This window comes from Strix uralensis, chromosome 7, assembly GCF_047716275.1.
Source record: "Strix uralensis isolate ZFMK-TIS-50842 chromosome 7, bStrUra1, whole genome shotgun sequence".
Lineage (NCBI taxonomy): Eukaryota > Metazoa > Chordata > Aves > Strigiformes > Strigidae > Strix > Strix uralensis.
This window is the reverse complement of record NC_133978.1, coordinates 19,424,447-19,448,397: the sequence shown is the minus strand read 5'-3', so window position 1 is coordinate 19,448,397 and position 23,951 is coordinate 19,424,447. Positions and strand designations below refer to the sequence as shown.

Below are 23,951 nucleotides of genomic sequence, written 5' to 3'. Positions count from 1 at the left end.
ATACCCAGTTGGGTTCTGGTTCTAGGATGACAGAAACATATCTCATTTTACTGGATTACTCAAAGATGCACATACCTTTCACCTGCTATGTAAAGCAGAAATTGTACAGAAAACACTGTCTTCCTATTTCACATTGGATCAGAATCAAGTTGTTCACTGAATAAAACTAGAGTCTAGTGGGGGAAAAATAACCAAAACACAGCTGTGATTGTAGTAGAAAATCATCTGTGCAGAGAATTGCAAGCAAGGTTGAGGCTGATACAAAGGAACATCAGGAGACAGTCACTTTCCCTTTTTCTATAGATTTTTTAGTTGTTTTTGCTTGCACCAAATGTGTATAAAACTTCCCAGTGTGATAAGTGGGTTGACAGCACAATGCGTTAACCCCCAGTACTGTTTGGAAGACCCTGTATGAGTGCTGTAACATACTTATGGGCAATAGTCAGCCTTTATACCCTGCTTGGAATCAGGGCATGTATGGCAGTCTCCTGGCCTAAAGTTTCCCATCTTCCTCTTGCTTGCATCTATATAACCTCTATGTATACCTCACATTGTGCCTATAGGAGAGCTCTTATTCTCCCTCATTCATATCTACTGTAACACCATGTTGTAAGCTTTCCACTATCCAAAGAGTGTTGCAGATACACCAGAATGATACACGGGGCCTCAACAGCCTGGATCCTGCCCTCACACTCCCATGCTGGTGATTTGGGAGTAACTCCCCGGAGCTGTGCCAGTGTAAAACAGGTGTAGGGGGTAGCACAGTTGAACTGTAAACACCCACTGTCTGCTCTGGGCATGGTCACAGAGCTTCACGCCTGGTGAAGGCATTTACATCTGCACAAAGCTGGAGGGTGTCAGATGCTACTATCACAACTGACCATCTGTCCACACCACCGCATGTGCAGGTGGCCACAGAGGAGCAGGTCTCTTGGTGTTGGCCAAGCCCTGCTCACTGCAGGTTGTACAAAGAGGAGTATTTTTTCACCACATTTGTTTCTCTTGGATTGGTTTAGCACCATGCTGGGCATTTGCCCAGAATGCCCAGTGCCTGCTGTGAAGTCCAGTTGTGGTTTTTGAGATACCGCTCTCCTATTCCATTCCCTGCATTCTAAACCCTATTTATCAAGGGAGCTATTGCCTGTCACAAGGTGATGGCATGTAGAGGGGGAGCATAGTGAGAACAGACACAATGTGCTGCTATATTGCTTAAAATCAGCAGTCCTTTGCCTCTCTTTTCCCAAAGGCATGAGGTACAGTTACCTCTTAATTTTAATAAGTTTCTAGCTCCATTTTGATAATTATCTAAGAAATGAATGTAATTTATATTATGGGGTGAGAAGCTAAGAAGTGCAGCTAACACTGTGTGGCACCTTCTTGCAGCCACTAGAGTGATGCTAAACTGCCTCCTCTCTACTTGCTTCCAGCAGCTGTTTGGAGACCAATTTATAGCTGCTGTATTATTTCTCCAGTCATCTCCTTTGCTTTCCTGAGCACAGATTACACCTTAGGGGAACAGTTTGTGGCAGATGGATATCATGTGGAAACCTGCTAGATTTTGGGCCATGGTGTAACTCTGAAAGATGATGTAGCAGGGAAGTATGTGGTTCTTCCCTGCCACGAGCATGAACTGCTGCTCGTCTGCCTCCTACTACCCCAGGGGTTTGCAGCTGCTCCAGCAGGCAGCTGCAGGGAGAGAGCTGACTGGAAGGGAGAAGAGTACCCCATGGCTAGCTGGTAATTGGAGGTGAGCAGGAAACAGATGTGAGCCCTCTTAGAAAACTCAAGAGGGACTAGGGAAAAGCAATAGCAAGCAGATGAAGGAAAGGCATGTCTAGCATGGTGTATGAGGATCAGGATATGAGCAGGTGTATCCAGTGATTAGGACAAGGAACAAGGCACTGACAACAATTCAGGGTGAGCCAGTTCCAGGAGACAAGACTCCTCTGTGGATACCCAGTCCAAAGGACAAGAGACAAGCAGGGCTAGGGGCAAGGCCATGATCTTGAAGTCTAGCTTCAAGGACTGATAAGAACTATGGTCTCATGGGAACAAAGTATTTGTATGCCAAGTCAAGGTCTCATGTAAGAAGTAGGCAGAGTGGTGAGGAACTGGAAATGAGACAGGTTGAGCAGGCATATGAAGGAAAGTAAGCTAGGAGTAGAGAGTACAGGGTAGGATCTTTATCCAGGGCTCAGAAATAGTATCTGGAAGCTCAAATGATCAAATGGGGAGATTCCTTTATTCCCTAGATGCTGGTGGGTAGTATTTAGGTGCTGGTGGGTAGTATTTAGGTTCCTAGACCAATTACCGGACTCCTCAGAAACTCCAGTAGCAAAATCCAAGGTTTAGATGCACCTCTTGTCCAGGTTTTTCAGTGCTGTTGGCCTGTGGCTGTTGCCAGGCTTAAATTCTGAAGAGAGCTTGGCCACCTCCACTTTGAAAGACGATCCGTAGTCCTCATTCAGTGCTATGTGAAGTCCTGTCCTTGCAAACCTGATCCTCCAGAGGTTATTTTCATCTGCATGTGCATATATACATATAGTGAGTGAGACACAGGACCTGAGTGCAGCTGGAGTGTACTTCACAGAGCCTGAGCCTTGAACCCAGAAGGAATGTAAGAGAGGGTTTATCCTATTAGTATGGCACCAGGATTTATAGGATGATTTGGATAAAGCAGTCTTGAGTCTGACACTTATGCACCAAGGCACATCTTTAACTGAGATTCTCACCTCCTACTCTACCTTCAAATAAAATTATATGTCTCCATTTTCAGTTACCATGCTGCAAACTAAATCCTGCTCCTTTCTCCTCTCTATGCACAGTTTCTCCTGAGAGATAGAAATGTCTAGTTCACTCATCTAGACATGTCAATGGTGGGTCTAGCAGAGACTTCACATATGCCCAGACATAGTGTCAGGTTCAGCAGCTCAGTGGCTTTTTCCACCAGGAATATTGTACCAATCTGATATCTCTGCCACAAGAACTCATGTAGGGCTCTTACTGTTGTTACCCACTCATGCTACTCAGTGTTCAAGGTTTTAAATCATTACAGGCCTTGCTTGATAAGCTGTTTTAGTTTTGGTTTGGCGGGGGGATTTACCTGGAGTGTGGTGAGGTTTGGTGGCTAAATTCAATCTTTGCTTGAGTACATGGAGTTTCCACTTAGGTCAGTGGGGTAGTACATGTGCTGCCTTATAGGACATTTCAGCACTTCAGGGAGGAGTTTTTAATCATACAAGGAACTGTCTGTATCTCCCTGTGACCACCTCCCTCTTTCCAAATATACCCTTTGCTTAAATGGCTTTAGGAGCAGCCTGCATAAAGCTTTGCTTTCTCATACTTGTATCTTCAAAATTAATTCATTTTTGCACTGCATTCTTGTGCACCTAATTTCAAATGGTCTAACTTCGAATTGTTGATGTCTGCAAAATCATTTCAAGAGCAGCAAATGAGATCTGCCTCATTACACAGTGCTAGATGAACATAAGCAGTAGCTAAGATAGGCGCCGTCAGCAGAGCCATCTCCTGAGCACATTTTGATCGTGTGGAAGTCTGGCAAACAGCATCAGTCTGGCAAATAGCCTTCACCATTTTAATTTTCCAAAGACAGAGAATTAAACCTTGACCCTGCTTCCCTTTTTCCCTGCAGCCCAGGACTGACCCTGTGCTGAAAGTATTCATAAGCAGTGGATTTCAGCATGATTCAATCTGTTCTGAAAAACTTGCAAAACTTTTGATTTGGTGCTTTTTTTTTCCTGGTTGTTTTTTTACTTTTAAATACATCATATATAATATTTGTTTTTTTAAAATATTTCAGATATGCTTAATCTTGTCCACTTTTACACAGACATCAGGAAGACTTGTCAGTAGTTTGCAGCACCACAGTAAGAGAAACAGTTAATGCCAGGCTCCCTCTAAGTGGGCTTAATGCACGATGAAATGTGGGAACAGAAATATGTAGGATTTGATCTCAGAGCTGGAGTGTGTGTTGAAATAGCTGGTATGCCCATGGTGTGTTACTTGCTGGGCAGCATGTTTGCCATGCTACCACCCAGGAATCTCCTCCAAGCTGCAGCAAGCCTCTCACTGCCAAAAGTCCCTGGTATGAGGCTGGCCTTCTCTGGTATGTGGAACTGAGCAACACTGTATGTGAACGCCAAAAGAGGATAGATTAGGAAGAAAGGATTTCCTAAGATTTTAAACCCTCCAGACTTAACACCACATTAGGTGAATGCCAAAACCCCAGGTAACTCGGAGCACAGTGGCAACATCTAGTGGCTGTTGAAGCTATAGGTCTGTACTGCCTGGGAATACCCTTATTCAGGACACATACTTGCCCTGCTGTGCTCTTTGCTGGACACTTCTTTTTCCATCGGGTATGATTGTTTGGGATAGATGTGCCCACTAGGCACCTTACTATTTTCTGGTTTTAAACTACTCTCTGAGTAGCAGACTGAAGCCCAAATTAATCCCTAGCCTACTGCATAGCTGTTCAGTAATCCTTCAGCTTTGCTTTGGGCCAGTAACCTTAGGGCTGGCTCCCGTTCCACCTTTGAAAGTCTGTTTGTCAGGCTCCTTCTGACATGATCTGCTGTGAGAAGAAATGACTCTCACTTGAGAAGGTTGTAGAGGTTAACAGGGATTTAATCAGAGCCCTGGACACAGCAACCATCCTGCAATGTGTCAAACCATCTGGAGTAGCTCATAATCCTACTGTGTCAGCTTTATTAAGCACAACAAGATGCAGTCCTAATCTGCAGCCTGTGCATCTGAAGACTTATTTCTTTGGGAGCTGTGCTTCTGGTTGGAGAGAAGCTCAAGTTTGGCATCAGCAAACATCGCTGCCCCTTTGTGAGTTTCCTGTCTGGAAATCAATCAGAAATATGCTGGATAGTCCCAAAACCAACCTCTAGATCACTGCATAAGGAACCCCTCCTTGTAATTAATCCGAAAACATCCACAAAATGATACCTGGACACGTGTCCAGAGTCTGCAGTGTAATCCTACAGCTGACCCCAGCATCTCTTGCAGTGCTTGGGAATTGCTGTCTGTGAGTGACATGCATCTTGGGAAAGGTGACCTGCTAACGCTTGTCCTAAACTGAGCACAATGAACCTCTCAGGACCCAGAAATTGAGTAGACTTTAACATGAATTGGGTTAGGGTTAGAGTTAGGATTAGGCTTAGTGCCTGAGAATACAATGGGATATATTTGATTTTCTGATCTCTTGGTTAATATCAGGAATAAGTTGAATCATTCAATGTGAGTTTATATTTGGATTTACCAGAGCTGACAAACTTCCACTGATAGCAGGTTTACAAGCAGAGGGTGGGGTTTAGGTTAGAGCAGGGTGAGGGGCAGGGCTGGGGCAGGCCAGCTGGGGCTGGCCCATAAATTTCTTCACCCTGTCAGTAAGTGAGTGCTTTGTAGCCTGTAGTACCAAAGTTTTGGATCTCACTTAAGTTTTTGCTTGCATATGGCTTTTTTAATGTATAGAGGGTTTAAGTCCAGTTTAGGTGTTTCTATTGGTGAGACATCCTATCCTTTTTTTGGACTCCTTATATTCTCCTGGCCTTAGTAGTTTATTGGTAGTGCTAATTGCATGTGCTATACACATAGCAGTTTCTCCTGGGTGCCAAGCAAAGAAGATGAGAAAATGCCACCTGTAAAGTGCATATCACAAGTTTATTCTTCTGCACAAACAAATAGAAAGTGACTATAAATTGGAGGAAAAAAAAAAGACAAAACAGAAAAGGAAAAAAAAGTATTTCCATAAACAAAGATGCCAACTCTGTTCTTCTGGGGTCACATCTTCCACCGGACAGAGCACTGCTGCTGGGCTCCCATTTTCACAGCACTGACGTGTCTCTTCTAGGAAGAGGGCCTGGTAGGGGATGCTGGATGTTATAGCAGAAAGGGAGCATGTTCTTTCTGAGGGACAATCTTGGCTTGAACAGTGCTCATGTCTGGCGATCAATGACTCCTCCTCACTCCAGTCTCTTCTGAGATTCTTCCTCTCAGCTGCAGCAGGATGTTGAGGTTCTCTCTGGCAAGTATTCCCATATATTCACAGGGAAAGGACCGATACTTCTGAAGCAAAGATAAATCCCCAGAGTTGCCATAGCTGCAATGTGTCACCTGCAGCGTACTAGAGAGGAGGGATGATAGGCAGTTTTAAATCAGAGCCCAGCAGACATCTTCGAATGCTTAACAAGGGGACACTGGGGTTTGGCCTACTACTGCAGCTTATAACTTAGCAGGTAGGAGCTAGAACTTGTCAAACAACTGTTTATGTTTGTGCTTGTTCAACAGCTGAGGAATTAGAAATTTGGAGAGGCTCAAGACAAGCTTATATGGTTCAAAAGTATTCCTCGTAACCTCACCTGTGACCTTTCTAACAGGCCAGCCACAATATTTTCATGAGCAGACACTAGCAGAGCTGCTTGAAGCCAACAGTAGTGCAGGTTTCTTCCTTATAGCTTAGCAGATGCATCTCAGTATTATTTCTCATCTCATGCTACTTGCAGCCACAGGCCTTATTTGGGATACACCACAAGCACTGTAGGCCTCATCTGCAACACCCTCTGCTTCTGCAGATCAAGTCCTGTCTCAGCGTAGGATCCAGAAAAGATTGGGAGGGCTGAGATCCATCAAGCTACTTTGGCTTTGCTTCTAAACATAGCTTTGAACCAAGGATGTTAGAAGTGAAATGCAGGAACCCCAGCCTCCTGGTTCTTTTCTTTGCTTGATGTTTAATATTTGTTCTCCAATTGGACCTAACTTTTTTCATCTTCTGCCTACTACATTGTCAGAAGTGATGGGCCAAATGCAGTTATTCCACTCACTTGGGTCCTGACATCTAACGTTCAGCAGTGTTTGGCCATCACTCCTTAGCTTGCATCAGCGTCTTACAGAAATCTGGAGCGGGACCACTCTAATCTCCCTTATGTGCTAAGGCCAGATCTCTCTTTTTCTCCAGTGGCAAAATGAATTTCCTGAGACACTCAGGCCCTGGGAGCACTTACCTTTAGGGGCCTGAGGGAAAGGGACACTGGAATAAGATTCAGACTTTCTGAGGTTATTTCTTCACTGCAGAGTTATCTTGAGCACCCTTTCTCTGGTCCACACAACCCCTCTCTTCACCTGAGTTCGGTAATGCTTTCAACCTGGGCTAGCTTGTCTGTCTAAGACTAGGGACTAAAACCACTAGCCAGTGACAGACAGCCCTCCACAAAAAGACTAGAACAAACTTTTGGAGCATTGCTAGTCCTTGAGTTCCTTTCCACAGCTTTCCTAGAAAAATAGAAGACTCCTCCTTCCATGTTTGCAAAAAATCACAGAGCTTCAGCTTGCTACAGCGCACAGAAATTTTTTCCAGGAACACTGGCAATGCAATGCAGTACAGGATGAATGAGAAAGCAATTGTCCAAATCAGGTTTGTAGCATAGCTGCTCCCCTTCACCAGAACTAAGTAGATTCTGGTGATCTGAATTAAGTCTGTGGTGACACCTTGTCCTAAGTCCTTCCCTCTGGGACTTTCCAGGAACACATACAATCACCTCAACAGTTCAGGTTGGCTGCTCTCTATGTCATACAGCCAGTGCAGCACCTATTCTGGCTCAGCCACCCCTTTGTTCGTTAACTAAAGGCATTCCCAAAGGTTTTCCCTCCATCTTCTCCTATGGCTGATAGTCTGTCAAGTGAGGTGTAAGTGCTGTCCTCCTCCTGCCACAGCATGCTTATCCTATGTTTCAGAGCCCCCAGGAATGTGCACTGCAAACACAGGCCTGCAGGACAAGCCCAGCCAGAGTGTGAAGGATTCAAATGCAGGATTGTATATTACTTCTCCTTTTCTCTCATTCTCTCCCTCCCAAGCTTGTCCGGGACTAGAGCTGCTAGCTAGTTCTCCAGACCTCTTTTTCTTCATGGGAGAGCACATGTGCAAAATCTCCAGGTGCTCACAGAGAAGCACTTTAGACCCTCCAAGAAAAAGTAGAGTACCCAGGTTTTGTGAAAAGAACTACATATCGTAAGCTCCAGCTGTGCGGAGGAAGCTTGGCTTGGACTTGGCTTGGACACTAGTTGCACTGCTTGACATCAGCCCTATTTGTTCTCCTTTTTTTCTCCCCAGAAGCTATAGTTTTGTACATCCAAAGTTTATGCTCACTCCAGTCAGAGGATGGCTTCTGCCTGAAGGAGAGGAGCAAGTCTAATGAGATGGAGACGTATCTCAAGTGCAGCTATGAGACCCTCATCCTGCCTCCAGTACTCATTCCTGAGGATCTAGCAAAAGGCTGGGCAACCCCTGCCCAGGAAGAGGTGGCAAGCCCCTTCCCTGCAGCTGGGGCATCTGCTGTTTAGGAGCCAGTGCTTCAGGAGCAATGCCTTCTTGGTGTACTTGTGGGCTCACACTGTAAAAGTGGCTACTGCAAAAGGTGGAGCACAGGTGGAAAGCAAATGGCAGGGGTGTGTGCAAACCAGAGCACAGATGACATGCACACACACATGCACAGTCCCTACTAGTATAATGAATTCTTCCCTGGGAAAGGGAATGCTTTCTTCTTGTGTGCCTTTAGTGTAGGGATTAAGTCTGAGGCTAGTCTGGGACATTCGAGGAATAACCAGTCCTGTTTCTCCAGCATCACCAGCAAACTGAGCTCTGTACATGTGTGTGAATGCAGATCCTCTGGGACTCTCAGAGCACTTAAGTTCTTACCAAATAGACCCCAAGGATACTTAAGTCGTTTAGTATAAAGTTCTACTTGTGACTTTCTGTTTCCCTGCCCTCCACTTCCATATTGGAAGTATCTGTAAAAGGGCTCCATTTTCCAGCTCATCACAGAGTTTTCAGCAAGTTTTATGTCATGACCCATTTCCAATCTAGCCACACTTCTGTACTAAACAAAAAGATGATGTGCAAGTGCGTATTCAGTCCTGCCTCCTTTTAAAGCCAACTGTACCTTCTCCCACACAATCCTCCTTTGTACTTACAGTATCTGTATCCTGTTCCAGTGGAACTAATGCTGCAGGGTCTTCCTTGCACCAACCAGCCACTGCCTAAGTTTAGCTTTGACTTTGTGTATCCTCCAAAATTGATACTTCCTTCTGCAGTTGTCCAGCTTGTGATAGCCGCACCAAGTCCATTCAATGCCTTTCTTTGGCAAACTGCTCCCAGATCTGATAGCCATGTTTAGCACCAGCTAGGATGACTCTCCCTTTTACCCCCAGCCCTGGTGACTGGAGGAACAAGCACACATGTCCACCCTCTTGCACAGGGCACATGGCCCACACGTGCATGTGCAAACACCCTCCCTCACTCTGCTCTCTCGCCTCCTTCCCCATGCCCCTCCAGAGGGCAGCCTGGGAGAAGTGTCCAAGGCAAACCCCCACTTCTACTTTCACTTCCTGCTGAGTGTTGCTGTGTGCATGTGTGTGTGCACACACAGATGTGTGTGTACAGACTGACAGGCTCAGAGAAAAGCAGTCTAATGGGGAAGCTAGGGCTTCTGTACTGTAATCCCACCTCTAACCCTTTCTTCCTGGAAAGCTCTTGCCCCCCAGTCTCCATCCATTCAGGGGTGACTCCAAAGCTCTTGGGAAAGGAAAACCACTACCGCCTACATGTCCTCATGTGAGACAACCCCTGCCATTCACACCCTCCAGAAGTGGGTGTTGCTGATGTGTGCAAGTTCCCAGTCTCTGTGTATTACAACACACGCCCTCTCTCCACATTCTTCCTCCTGCTGTAGCCACAGCCAGCAAGCCCTGCCATGAAGCTGCCCATCTGAGACCAAGGGGAGGGTGGGGAAGAGGGTGGTGCAGAAGGGGAGTAATTTTTTTTTCTCTTTTCTTAATTTTCTGTTACTCATCCCAATGTACTGAGCTGACATGAAAGACAACACGAGCGCTATCTCTGCGGGGCCATGGACAAGATGGGAGGGGTGCCTTCCTCAGTGGTGGCCAAAGCTTGGCCTCCACACATTGGCCTGCATCCCTGTTCTCGCTGCTGAGAATTTGGGCCTGGCCACCTGAAACCGAGAGGCCGAGGCTGGGTTTGGGGAAGGCCCCTGGGCTGCCTGACCAGACTCTGGGGAGCTCTGGTATGGTTTAGGGGACTGACTGAGCTCCACCTGAAATGGCGCTGGTGTAGCAGGGGCAGAAGAGGCCATTTCTGTTCTCCACACTGGCTCATCCAACGTGGTAGCCGAGCGGGGCACAAGCACGGTGGGTGCCAGGCTGCTTGAAGCTGGCATGGGAGCCGGAGTGGAGAAGCGGCGAATCTCCTGGGTCTTGGCTGTTTTCACAGGCACCTGCTTGGCTGCCATGAAGGACGAGCTACCCTGCGGGGCTGGCTGACCAGGAGACTCCTGAATGCTGGGGTTTGGGGGATCCCCAAAACAGAACATGGCTGACTTTAATTGATAGGGCTGGTGGCGCATCACATCAATGACCTTGATCCCTGATTTCTGGCCAGGTGCCTTTTTCACTTTGCTCTCTGCTTTGCTAGCCTGAGATTTGCTGGCTGCCAGGGGATAGAAAGGGGAATGCATTGGGTTGTAAGCTATTGGAGGGGGAGCCCGGATGTTGGGTGAATATTTCCAGGATGAGGGTAGAGAAGGGGAAGGAGAGGGGGTCCTGGGCTTGGACTGTGGCTTCGGTGTTGTCTCCACCACAAATTTGTCCATGCGGCTCTGGCGTTTGGCAAAGAGCTCTGCCCCCTTGCCTTTAAGCTGAGGCATGTCCTGAGCCCCATTTACCAGTCCGGCATCTTGCTGCTGAGGCTTAGGAGCCACTGGAGGTGGGGTCTTGAACTTGCGGCCAGAGGACTGCATGAAGTTGCAGGCTTCAGCACCCAGGCTGAGGAAGTCCTCCTCAGGCCCAGACTCAAAGCCTGCCCCGGGGTGGTCACCTTTAGGCTTCTCGTCCAGGTTCTGCACCAGAGACAGGAGCTCAGGGTTGGGTGAATTCTTCTTCTTCTCCTCAATCTTACTGAACATGGGTTTCTTGTTGCCCCGTCGGCGAGCCTCCTGCAGGATGCCTGTGCGGGGAGCTGGCATGGCAATTCTCTGCTCCCTGGAGGTTAAGGGCTCAGAAGGAGGTCGTGGCATTGCTGGTGAGACAGCAGGAGAAGGCTGCTTTGGCACAGGGGAACTGCTTATTGTGTGCTGTGATGGTGCTGGACTAATATACAAAGAAGAAGAGGCTGTTCCGGGCACTCGTGGCTGGGATGCTGTGGAGGCCACCTCCCCTCCTGGCTTTGAGGGAGTTGACAGAAAGATAGAGGTGGTGGATGTCCGGGCAGTGTTGGCAGAAGGCTTAGTCTCTGGAGCACATCCTCCCCCTCTTGACTGTGACTCCAGTGGTGGTGTTGGCCTTCCTGGTGCAGGAATATACAGAGATGTGGAGGAGCTGACTGGACCGCGGTGTGTTGCCACTGGTGCATTGGCAGGTGTTCCTGGAGCCAGAGGTGAGAAAGGAGGAACCACTGTGCTTTGCACACCCAGACTTTCACTAGGTTTCTTGGGTGCAGATGGCCTGAAGATGACAGAGGACGTTGCTGGACGCTGGCCAGAAAAGCCAGGAGTAAAGGGCCGTGCAGACCTGTTGAACATGCTTGTTGAGCTTGCAGAGAAGGGGTCGGGGGTGCTTGGGGGAGGTGGGAAGAAAGTGGGGCTAGGGGGTGCCAGGAGCTGAGTGGGAAGGGTGGCTGGCTGCTTGCTGGGCACTTGCACACCTTCCAGGTGGATGCTGAGGGGCACGCTGTCTGCCTTCTGTGGCACAGGCATATCTCCGTTCACTGTGCCCTGCTGCAGCTGGGCAGCTGGGGAAAGCTGGGGGCTCTTCTGTGCCGGAACTTTCTCGACTGTGTACTTCCCAGCCCGTTCCCTCTGCTGCTCAAATAATCGTGCTCCTTTACCTGAGGCTTCACTCAAACCTTTTTGCTTCCCTTCCTTCTGTTCAGAGTCAGACTTGGACTTTTCAATGTCCAGGTAAGTGTTGTCCCAGTCTGAGTGATTAGTTAGACTTCGGGCATCAGAGAAACCTTCCTCATCAAATTCCGACTCACTAGTTGGAAAAACTCCGTCTTCCTCCTCGTAGGAGCGGTCTTCGTCAACGCTCCCAAAGCTTACCAATGTATACTTCTTAGCCCTCTGCCTTCGCTTCTTGAACATCAGCACCCCCTTGGAATGGGGGTTGGGTGCATCTGTCAGCAGGGATGCAATGGTTTTGCACTTGGTTTTGGCTTCTTTCACGTTCTTCTCTTGGATGCTCTCGTGGCGGTGGAGCTCTGCAAGAGACAAAAAGAGCCAAGGTCAGAGCTCATCAAAAAGCTGGTGGTCAAAGATGGACAGTGATATGGCTATAGGTATTCTAGTACCTATATGAGGAAACACACTGTCACCCCCTTCTCTTTTTTTTCTTTCCTACCTTTGCTGATAGTGTCTTTAGGAACTGCTGATAGAATCCCAAGTGCAGTTTTCTCTTTCCCTGCAAACACAATATAAGCCCATGCAGGTGTGGGGAGGGAACTCCCCCTACTCTGACGGCCAGCCTCTGTTTCCTGATCAGACCTGGGATTTCCTGTTTCTGCAGCATGTGGCCAAGAGTCCCAGGCTGTTTCTACACTGCATGCCCTGCTCCTGGGAATTTTTACCATTTACTTATCACCCTGAAGGTGGAGCCCTGCTTTTGGTAAACCTTCCTCCTACCATACAGAGGATTCCCAGGAGCAAGTAATCTCTCTTGCCCTGAGAGTTTGGGAAGCAGCCACTGCTACTGTTAGCACCCATGCATGTGTGCAATGGGAGAGGTGCTCTGCAGGCACAGTCTGGCTGGTCCTGCACTGGACCCTGCAGTGCCAGCTGCAGAGTCAGAGTATCTTGCCAGCAGCATTGTGTGTAAGGCTGTTCGCTGCTCTCCACCTCAGCCCTGCAACAGCAGGAGGCATGTTTTCACCCTTGCTGTAGTCCCTTGTCTCTGCCCCATGCCCAGCAAGGAAGAAGAGCATTTGCTCCTGAGCAAGACTCCTAGACCCCCACAACTGATCAGCCAGGCCAGAAGGAATCCACTTAGACAGGCTTGCTTGGAAAAGCCAACACCTGTTGTGACACTGGCATGAAAGTGTGGGATAATCATTTTCCACCTGTTCTGCCAGCCCAGTGGTCAGTAAAGCCCCAGGGAGGAACATTGTGTTCTCTGCCTTGCATGCAGGGAAAGCAGGGGGTTAACAATATTCAGTAGTAAAGCCAAACTCAGCTGCCCTAAGGAAAGTGTAGACATACCTTGAATCAGTGTTCAAGTGACAGAAATAAACTCTAACCTTGCACAGAAAAAAAACCCCACATACCTAAACCATAGACTAATTCCTGATTTCTTTAATTTCATCCTTTTCATTACTACCATTGTCTTTTTCCCAGCATGATAGTACAGATGAAACATCCATTCACTGCCTGCATCTAATAATTTGTCAGAAAAATGTGTAGCACCTTGCCCAGCCCTGACATTCTCAAGAAATAGGTACAAAAATATGCCTTGATGAAGGGGGAGAGGAGAGGAGAGGAGAGGAGAGGAGAGGAGAGGAGAGGAGAGGAGAGGAGAGGAGAGGAGAGGAGAGGAGAGGAGAGGAGAGGAGAGGAGAGGAGAGGAGAGGAGAGGAGAGGAGAGGAGAGGAGAGGAGAGGAGAGGAGAGGAGAGGAGAGGAGAGGAGAGGAGAGGAGAGGAGAGGAGAGGAGAGGAGAGGAGAGCTGCAGGCAGTGCTGTGGGATGGTGTTAGCTCAAGAGGGGATGGGAGATGCTCAGTTCTATCAGGATCTCACTTCTGACCATTTTGTCACAGAGCATTCATTCATTGGGGACCTGCTAATGTGGCAAAGTTACCTGCAGTGGGGGACAGGGAGCTTAGCTAAGAAGGATACTAAGAAGGATTCCTGAGGACTGCAGATGTCCCCCAAAACCTGGCTAGGTTGCACAGTTGTGGCAGGTGTCATCATTCCACCGGTGTAACCACAGCAGGAAGAGCTTCCCTCTCTCACCCCATGCTGAAAATAAGGTGTTGATTAGCAGAGCAGTCATCCTTCCAGGAAGCTCAAGATAAGCACAGGGAAAGACTCTTCTCAAGGTTTGCAGCCATTCCATAGCACATGCTACTGCTTTGGGATTTCAGCAAGGGGACTTCTGTAGCTTGAGATCACCTCACAGGGATGCACAGTCCATTCCTCCCCTTTGCACCCAGAAAACTGGAAACAGCAAAATCAATGCTGAAAAAAATGGCTCACTATTTGTACTTGCACTTGCAAAGTGAAGGCTCTCTCAAAGCTTCCCTTACAGAATGACTCCGGCTTGCTGAACCAAGACTGAAGTAGTGTCCAGATTTTTGTGGAGACTTAGTGGTCTTCAGGGCAGTCGTAGACTTGCCCTCAAAGACCTGCTCTCCATGATGGAAACGAGCTATATTCCCTGAAGGTCTGTCTACTCCACTTACGAATCTGCATGCGTCTCTGGGGGTTGTTCACAGTGGAGGAAATAAGAGAAATTTCTTCCTTGCTACAAGCTACTACACCTCACCTGGATCGTATTTTGCTTCTAAATTTACAAGGAGGAAGAGCAGCACTACAGAATCTTAGTCAAGTGCAGAATATGTAAACTCTGGACCCTGAGTGACTCACAGGAGGATTTCTGGCATCAGGAGCTAACAGCTAGGGAGCTACGCTATCCAATGTGAATGTCTGTGCAGCCCCTTCTGACAACAGAGTACCATGAAACCGCTCAACTCTAGAGTTTGAGCTAGCAAATACTGCCAGAGAAAATGTAACAGTAGACAGTCTTGGCTATGCCTCCACCAACTCCTGGTACCTGGCTCAGCAACTTCCCTGGGAAGTTGCTCTGAACTGCCCTGTGCTCTGAAGCAGCTGGCACATAAGGCCTTCTGGGACCTGCTACTTTCCTCCCTCTTCTTCCTACTTTTCTCCTCATCAAAGGATAAAGCACATAACTATACCAATCCTCCCAACAGAAAAATGATAATGCTATTCAAGCTACAATCTCCCACAACAGTTTAAGAAAAAAGAGAGATAGAAATCTTTCTGAGATGACTTCTTGAAGGTAAAGAGCAAGAATGAAATCAGAAGAGGGAAAAGAATAGGGGAAGGAGAGGAGAAGAAAAAGGAGAGGAAAGGAAAAGGTGAAGAAAGAAAAAGAGAAGAAAAGAGAAGGGAAGAAAAAGGAGATGAGAGGAAAAGGTGAAGAAAGAAAAAGAAAAGAGAAGAAAAGGGAAGAAAAGAAGAGAAAAGAAGAGAAGAGAAAAGAAGAAAAGAAAAGAAAAGAAAAGAAAAGAAAAGAAAAGAAAAGAAAAGAAAAGAAAAGAAAAGAAAAGAAAAGAAAAGAAAAGAAAAGAAAAGAAAAGAAAAGAAAAGAAAAGAAAAGAAAAGAAAAGAAAAGAAAAGAAAAGAAAAGGGAAAAGAGAAGAGATCTGTACCTGCATAAGGCTGATCCAAGCTTGAGAAGGCAGAGTCCAGACCTGGAGAGCTGGGCATGTCACAAAGCCCGTTTAATTCACAACTCCCCATAAACAGAGAGAGAGGCAAAGAGAGACAAGCAAAGCAGTTCCCTGCTGGAGCAGAACCAAAACTCTGAGGTGTCCAAGCCCTTTGCTATCAGCTCCACAAGCCTTTTAAAGCCTCTCTTTTGTCTTGTAGGCATTGCCGCTGAAAGCCATGAGGTCACTTTGTCTATTTTTGTCTTCTTAGCTTCATCACTAAGCAGTGTGATGGACATTGTCACCTGGCACTTAAACACCCTCCTTCTTTCCCTGACCCTCTACTTCCTGTGAGGAGAAACTCCTCTTTTTTATTTTAAAATAAGAAAATATATTCTACAGTCTGACTGCTTCTGTAGTGCAAGCTTCAGGTTAGTGTTTCCAGTGCCTCAATGTCCAGCATTTTTGTGCTAAAGAGCCCTTTATAGAGATGAGACTAACACAGTGCTCATGTCCAACATGGACAGGCAGAGAAACCCACCCAGGAGGAAGCGACTTTCTTTGTCTGAAACCCTCTGAGAGCACCCAGCTCCAGGTAAACATAGGGAATAAAAGAGAGAGGAGAGGCTTTCTTTTCCTGTGCATACCAATTTCCTTCCATGTCTGAGGAGAAACAGTCCATGATAGATTCTTTTGTGTACTGGGTCTGAGGAGCATTTAACAGAGGAGCATTAGGATCCTGGGTGCCTGTAGTGAAGTGGTTTAGTTGAATTAAAATGACAGAGGCTGTTACTTATACCACTGAAGAGTGTGGCTGTGCCCAGAGAGGGTGACAGAGCATTTGGAGGCCAAGGAGTGGTGTTTTGGCAGCACCATTCAGAGCTCCAGTGCTGGAGACCGAGTGGTGTTGAAAGATGAGATGCTGACAGTGAGGGCTGAGGTGGGCAAGGAGGAAGGGAACAGAGGGTGCTGGGAGTCTACAAATCTCCACAGTTGTGGCCTGCTCAGAATCTCCTCACACTTTGGCTAGATCTCATCTTACTGCCTCTTTCTGTACACAAGCAATAGCTCCTGTGAGAGAATCCCAAAGCCATGGGCAAGGAACACTGCCCTGTGATTCTCCCTCCCAGCAGTCCCAGCCTTAGCAACACTGTAGCCCAGGATCCAAGCAGACCATCTCCAGTGTTAGTGAGTCTAGAAGAATGAAGGTCTGACCATGCCTCCTGAAATCCAGTAGCCATCACTGCATGCCAAGAAGACAACCTCCACAGGCAACGTTGCCTGTCGTGCCTCATACAGAGGCTCTTGCAGCAAAAGTAATGAAAGAGGTTCACTCTTCTTTGATGAATATTTACCCATATAGGGGTACAGTCTCTTTGGGAAAACCTTGTAGAATCTGATACATACATTATGCAATTGGAAATGAAAATACATGTCCACAGTACAGAAAAAATTCTCGATTAAGAACGTTCAAATGGAATAGATAAAAGAGTCAATGGAAAGCTTATAAAACTCTCCTAAATTCTGTTGGTGTGGTGGATAATTTCTATAGAAAACTTCTTGTGAACTTTTAAAGCACTTAGTTCTTGTCCCCACTAAATTCTGTTGGAATAATCTACAAAAAGAAAAAATTTCTATTAAGCAAAGCCTACAAAGATTTTTCCATGAACTTAACTAAATTTTACTGAAGTTATGTTACTAATGGCAGTAAAGAGAAGTGTAAAAAGTATTGATCTTTTCAGGATCAGGCCATGTTAAAATAATGCATTTTAATTTATCCCGAGGAAAACTACTGAACGTGCAGGCTTACATGGTGTCAGATAACGTTCATGTTCACTAGGAGATGAAAAATGGTAAATTTTATTACCAAAGACAAAATTCTAGAAAAGTCATTACCATAGAAAATAAGAACACTGCTAATTTCAGAGATAAAGAGCTTGCTCCTCTGTGATGAAATACTACTAGTCTACTATTTTTTCGCATGGGATCAACTAGAATTTTGTTTTTCCAGCTATTTATGTTAGACAAGGTAATTTTTTCCATGGCTAACATTGCAAATATCTCAGTAAGTCATTGGAGGCTATAGACATCTCATGCTTTTCATACCTGGAGTCCTTTCAAAATAAGATTTGGATAGCTTATATTGGCCTTCTAAGTATTTCCCTGTTGAAAGCTTCAACCTTTCATGCTTTGACCAATGTTTGAATTGCAAACAGTAAAGCAGAGGAGTATATATTCTTTTACTTAAAAGAAGTAGTAAAACTCTTGGGACAGAAAACTTGTTTCTTAGTCTTGGATATTTGCACACTTCCATCACATAATCTGTGCATAATATAAAACATAGATATGGCTTCAGCTCCAATTTAGGATGCTACAGGCAAATGCTTCTGTCTTACTCAAGTCTGTAACACTTAAGCATGTATCTGAGGTTAAATATATAGTAAAGTACTTGTCAAACCAGTATTTCTTCTTAAATGGCTAGTGGTTTTAAGAGCTCCCAGTGAGACACTGCCCTACTTCAATCTCCTGGTTTTAGGAAAATAGAAATCAAGCTTCTTTGCAGGTGAATTGACAGCCCATGGGAAAAAACAATCCCAATCATTGTGTAGATTTTGGACCATTCTTAGCCATTCTGCGACTCCCACACTGCTATTGAAGAGCTCTGCTAGGCAAAGAGGGTGCGGAGACATTGCTGTGCGTGGCTGCAATGTATTAGTCTCATGGTATCCTGCTGGAGACTTGAATAGCTTGTTCACTCAAAAGAATCTCCCTCAGTTTAGTGAGATTTTGCCTTTCTTCCTGAGCTGGATAGAAATGTGTCCTCAGTGCAAAAGGCCAGCTTTCCTGTGCTGACAGCTCACACTCGGGCCCTGGATATTCCCAACATAGTTTTCTGTGACAAGACTGCCAAAGGAGAGCTTTCTTTTGCCAGGACAGCACCTGTTGAATGCACTAGTGAATCTGTCTTTTGCAGTTTTCATAAGAAAGGTTTATGCCATCATCCTGCATGTCTTTCAATCTTATCTGTTTCATGCTAATATTAGAGCCCATTTTCTAATTTTAAGAGTCTGAAGTCACAAAGATACAACACTAGTAAAAGTTTACATGAAAATAGGGGGCTGGACAGAGGAAATAGACCGTAGGAAGCAGGAAGCCTGAGTGCAGTCTTAATTAGGCACCAAAAACTGAAGAACACACACAACAGAGAGATTATGAGTTCTCCTTTTGAGTGTGAGAGACATCAGACAGATTTCCATTTTACTGGACATGAAAGAATGAGATATCAAATATAAGACATAACTTAAAAGGACACCAGGATCTGTTAATTCTGCTGCACACAAAATTGCTTGATGTCTGACGCAGGATACCATTGATTCATCTTGTCTTTGTCCCTCAGTCTTCCCAGCATGCACTCTAGTAATACAGACAAGCGTATGCTCACCATCTAGGTCTGTGGACTTGCTTAATCCTGTAGCACTTGCCATATATTCTTGTTATACAATTGATTTTAGTCCTTTTCTGCAACCAGTCAAGCTCCTACTACATTTAAAAATCCAGCCTTTCATGAGACAACTGTATACCCTCCATGCCTTATGTTAGCTGCTGATTAATACAGAGCAATCTCTGCTGAATCCCCAGGCCATCCATTAAAAATGGTATTATTGCTATTTCCTGTTACTGCTTGCTAGGTACAACACACTCAAGAGAAACAAAAAACACTTAAAAAGCTTCACTAGCAGGAATCTGTAATTGAAAAAGCAGATAGGAAGACAATAGTGGTGTACCTGGGAACACTTTTGAGCTCCTCAATCCAGGTAACCCACCTCCCTCCCTTGTGTCCCGCACACACCTGGGTTTCTGTGGGAAGAAAGACCAGAGAAAAGCTGCAAGGTGGTTCAGCCAGGTCCCAGTTCTGAATAGTAGCAGTTTCAGGGCTGTGGGGTGCCCCACAGCACATACTGCCTGTTCTGTCTAGATGCAGCCAGAGGACGAGATCCACTGACGGAAGAGAGGAGGGTTGGGATTTTTAATCATCTGTCTCCTCACCAGTCATATAACATTGAGGTGGAGAGGACATTTGATTGACATATGTTAGTGTTTAAAGCTCCATGGGTGAAAATATAGAGGTAGTCCTGTTAGATTCAGAAGCCCAGTGAAACACTACTACCAACTTAGCCAGTTAGCTAATCTGACATCATGAGCCATTAATAGTTATGTTTTCTGTTCTATTCTTAGCCAATTGTGCAGTCACCTTACAGTAGCCCTATCTCATCCATATTTCTCTCATTGGAAAAGTCATGTGGAACCATATCAGATATCTTACAGAAGCCAACAGACACTGTGTCCACCTTATTTCTTTAGCCACGAAGTCTTATCTTACTGAACAGGTCAAAGACTATTGCTTTTTCTAGTTTTTATTAGTCCATGTTGTTTTTACCGATCATTTTGTTTTCCACAAAGTGTGCTCAAAAGAACTACTTCATTCACCTAACTGAAGCTAAACATTTATTATTGTATTTTTCTTATCCCCAGAGCCTGTGTCTATAAGAAAGGTGCTATTCTTGATCTCTTTCCCTGAGACCCTTCCCATTATTACACAGTATTTATCAAGGACAGAGGGCCATTCTGATACAATTTTTACTAATTCCTTACATCTCACCTCTACAGAGAATATGATTCAGCCTTGTCCTTTCAGTGTAGTCTGTGTATCAAGATATGCTGAATCTACTTGTCCCCATTCCTGCCTCTATTTCTTTTATACAAGAGGGCTAGATTCTTGGTTAACATAAGCAGAAGATAAACTGATAACAGTGAAGCTTTACAGGTTTCACAACAAACTGATCTCCCTTCCTACGATGGATTTAAATGAAACTGAAGAATGATTATTTGTCAGGTTGACAGTTTTATCCTTCCTAGCTATAATTTTCTCTCATTTTTGTTGAGCAATGACTCTGTTGTTTAATTACCCCTTGTCAAAGTCCTTTTATGCCTCACCCTTTTATTCCTCTCCCTCCCCCATCACTATCACTTTGTCTCATTTCAGTGTTGTCTCTGAGCAGACTTGTTCCAACCTTGTCAGCAAGTCCCATATCGCTTTCAGAACTGATGGTAACGACATCAGGTGGGGAGAGGGATTCCCATTGCCTGTTTGCATTATGATTTCTTTCAACTCAGCTCTCAAAATCCTGGAACCTAGAAACTCCTAGAAACTATCAGCTTGGCTAAGACAGTCTATGGGGTTATATATATAGTTGTTTGAGTGTGATCATTGGTCTAATCACCTTAAAATCTGAATTATTGTCAAAATTTTGGCTTAATCCCATCGTTCCCCATCAGCCTTACACATCCTAAGTCACTCCAGAAGTGCATGTGCAAGGACAGACTATGTTAACTTAATGTGTGTGGCAGCATATTCTGAAAAATCACTAGCTGAGACTCTGAGCAAGGACCATGGAAGTGTGAGCTTGGAAGAGAACTGCTGACACTGTTTCACCAGCAGCAGGATGATGAATGACCTCTGACCATGTCTGAGGAACTGTGACCCAGAGTCAGAGTCCCTGTGCTGACAGTAATAACATAAAGAAGTAATGTCTGAATAACTGATAGTTTAAAAAAGATGCTCAAAAGGGTATATCATATAGCAGAAGTACTAGGACAAAAGAGTATGTAACTTTTCATTTCAGGGATCATATAGAGCTTTCCTCCAAACATCTTCAAATACTAAAGATCTTTCCCCTCTGAGAGAATATTATATGCAGCTAGGTTTATCTTGAGCTAACACAAGTTAAGATAAATCCAGGTCTCTGTCAGACTCTGGGACAGCAGGATAGCAGTGAGGTACAGAGGTGAAGCAGAGCAGAATTCTATCAGTCAGCTTTACTTCCAGTGCTGCAACCCACAGCATCTGCACTGAAATGCTGGACAAGAGTGATGCCCAAGGGAACGATGCTGGAAGTCTCCAGTAAGAATACCTGAGGAAGATTGCCCATTACTTGTGACAATTTCTGAGATGGCTCAAGAAAAAAGGAAAAATTCATCCACACTAGCCAAGACAGATAGCACTATCTTATAATCTCTGTCTTCTGCCCAAATAGTTGATACATCAGCCTGAAAATACCACCTCTGTGCTTTCAATAGAAGAACATGAACTGCAGGCATAAGCTCAAATGACATACTCAAGCCTAAAACTGGAGGAAGAGGGTTCCAGGTGCACAGTGTTTATCTCACTGTGATCTTCTTTAATAAATGCCTTCCAAGCTGCAGGGAATTCAAAACCGAATGTTAGTTATTAGGTAGGATATTCTTAAGCAGAGGCACACAACTAGACTGCATACACCAGTGTATTATGTAAATTGATTTCCCTAGTGGAGGCAATTTGCAGTTTAATGCGTGCTGAGGTGAGATCAGACTCTGTGGTTCAACCATGGAGGCTGTTGTCCTTGTCCTTGTTTTCCTAGTGGTTGGCTGCTCACTGAGTAGCAAAGGCCAAGGGTTATTCAGCATTGCTTCATAGTGTTAGGAACAGACTTCCTGTAAGATCAATAGTTTAGGCAATTAATTTTAATCTCCTGGTCTGAGCAGAATGCTTTTCTATTCTACTTTAAAGCACTTAGGATGGGGACAGTTGACTACTATCATAAACCTTTTCATCTTCTAGACTGCAGTAACTGGCAAAACCAGTAAGCTAGCCTAACAATCATGATCATTAGAGTCACAACCATCGAAGCTGAAAGCCAAGTAGAAAATGTGGTGCAGTGAGTTCAAACTGCCATTCAGGTACTTCATCTTGTTCATAGCTCCTGTGGCCTGTACCAACTGTAATAGGCTGATAGATGGTTTGCTGCATTCACCCTCTCTGCAGAGAAATATGACTGCAGTCACTCTTAGAAGAGGTAATCTGTATGACCCTCCGATGAATAGGCCACTTATTTATAAGCATCCTATCTCGTCAAGTGATGCTGCTCTACATCCGCTTTAAACAAGAAGGATTTCCTTTTCTGATATGGAATGTAGTAACTTTGATGACTCTGCACAGGCAGCCAGGCCCATATAAAGCAGAGGAGGAAATTTCCCCACCCATTTTTCCCTCCTTTCCCCTACCGTACATGGAGAGGCTCTTGAGTCCTAGGAACTAAAAATAGTCCAGTGGATAAGTTTAAATTGAGATATTTTGAAGCACTTCTTGCACTGACACAAATTCCTATAGTGTGATAGCAAGTTAGGACTAGGCTGCTGTCCTGGTATGTCTGTCTTCTGCTAGCAATTGGTATTTCCAGTTGTGAGAAAGCCTAAGCCCATTGTGCCTGGGAGATGGTTTAGGATGGGTATGAAAATACAGGGCACCTTAGAGAGCACAGGTGGCTGAGGAGAAGCAGCCCTGGATACAGATGGATTCCAAGCCTCTGAGGGTGGGGTGAGCGGAGGAGGACAATGCAGGAGCTATGGGGGGGCCAAAGAACCTCACTGCTGGTTACTTGTGACAACTATAGTCTGATTCTCCCTGTCACAAGCTCCCACTTTCTGCTGACCTCCTAAACTAATTCAGATCTTTTATTTGTGTTTTCTGTCTTGTTGTCTCTTCCCTTCCTTCTGCACTGTCCAAGCAGCACAGAAATCATCTCAGGAAGGGATGTGGCTTGGCCCTTTACAGTGATGATGAACTGAGGCCCTAAAGATCCCCAGTTTCCCCAGGGATTAATCACCTCTTTAAAGAGAGCAAGTTACTGTTTTAGTGGGAATGGAACAAATTTGTACTTTTGTTTCTTCAGATTAGGCAAACATTGGCTATTCACAAGTATGTATGTTCTCCTGTAGTTCATTTAAAGTAGAGCAAAGAAACCCAGCCTGTTTGCTGGCTATTCTCTTGCCCCACTGAGCAAAACACCTGGGTGCATAGTAGCTACTGGGCAGCAATGAAGACTGAAGTCCTCCACTTCTAGATGGTGTGTGGCTCCCACACTGCTCACTAGTCTGCACCAGTGATGCTCTGGGTGGTTTTTGAGCAGGCATGTCCAAGTCATGCGTCCTGTGGAGGGCTGGGATAATGTATGTGTTTATCCCACAGGTTGGAAAAAATGAGCCAATACCAACGTGCAAATAGGGCAGGTACTTTGGAAAAAGACAGGCCCAAACCTCACTACAAGGGCTGTTGCCTCTCTAAGGAGCTCTAAGGCCTTGTGTCTTCGCTGGGGAAGGAGAGGCACAGCTCAGCAGCTGAAGGCATGAAAGGGTATTGTGAGGTGGCACCATCAGCTGCTGCCCCTCTTCCCTGTGCTTATCTTGCTCCACCCCACCCACTGTCAAATACTCCTCTTGGGCTGTTGGTACTTGCCACCACACTGTGTTCTGCTCCTGGAGTCAAATCCTTGCCTAGCGTAAATAAGTGAGCTCCATTTGCTGCTGTGTTACTGTGATGCAAAGCAGATGTTAGACAGCAGTGTTACCTCTAGCAACTGCCATGTGATCTGTGTCT

At 45.5% G+C, this 23,951-nt stretch overlaps 1 protein-coding gene across 3 annotated transcripts in view; it reads right to left on the bottom strand.

The window, feature by feature from the left end:
* Positions 1-5,669: 5,669 nt before the first annotated feature.
* Positions 5,670-23,951, bottom strand: part of SYNPO2L (synaptopodin 2 like) — a 41,741-nt gene continuing 23,459 nt past the window's right edge. For all 3 annotated transcript variants that reach the window (XM_074874653.1, XM_074874652.1, XM_074874655.1), the window contains one exon: positions 5,670-12,292. In XM_074874653.1, the coding sequence (XP_074730754.1) occupies positions 9,954-12,292 (2,339 nt within the window). In that variant the 3' untranslated portion in view covers positions 5,670-9,953. The remainder of the gene's footprint in view (positions 12,293-23,951) is intronic.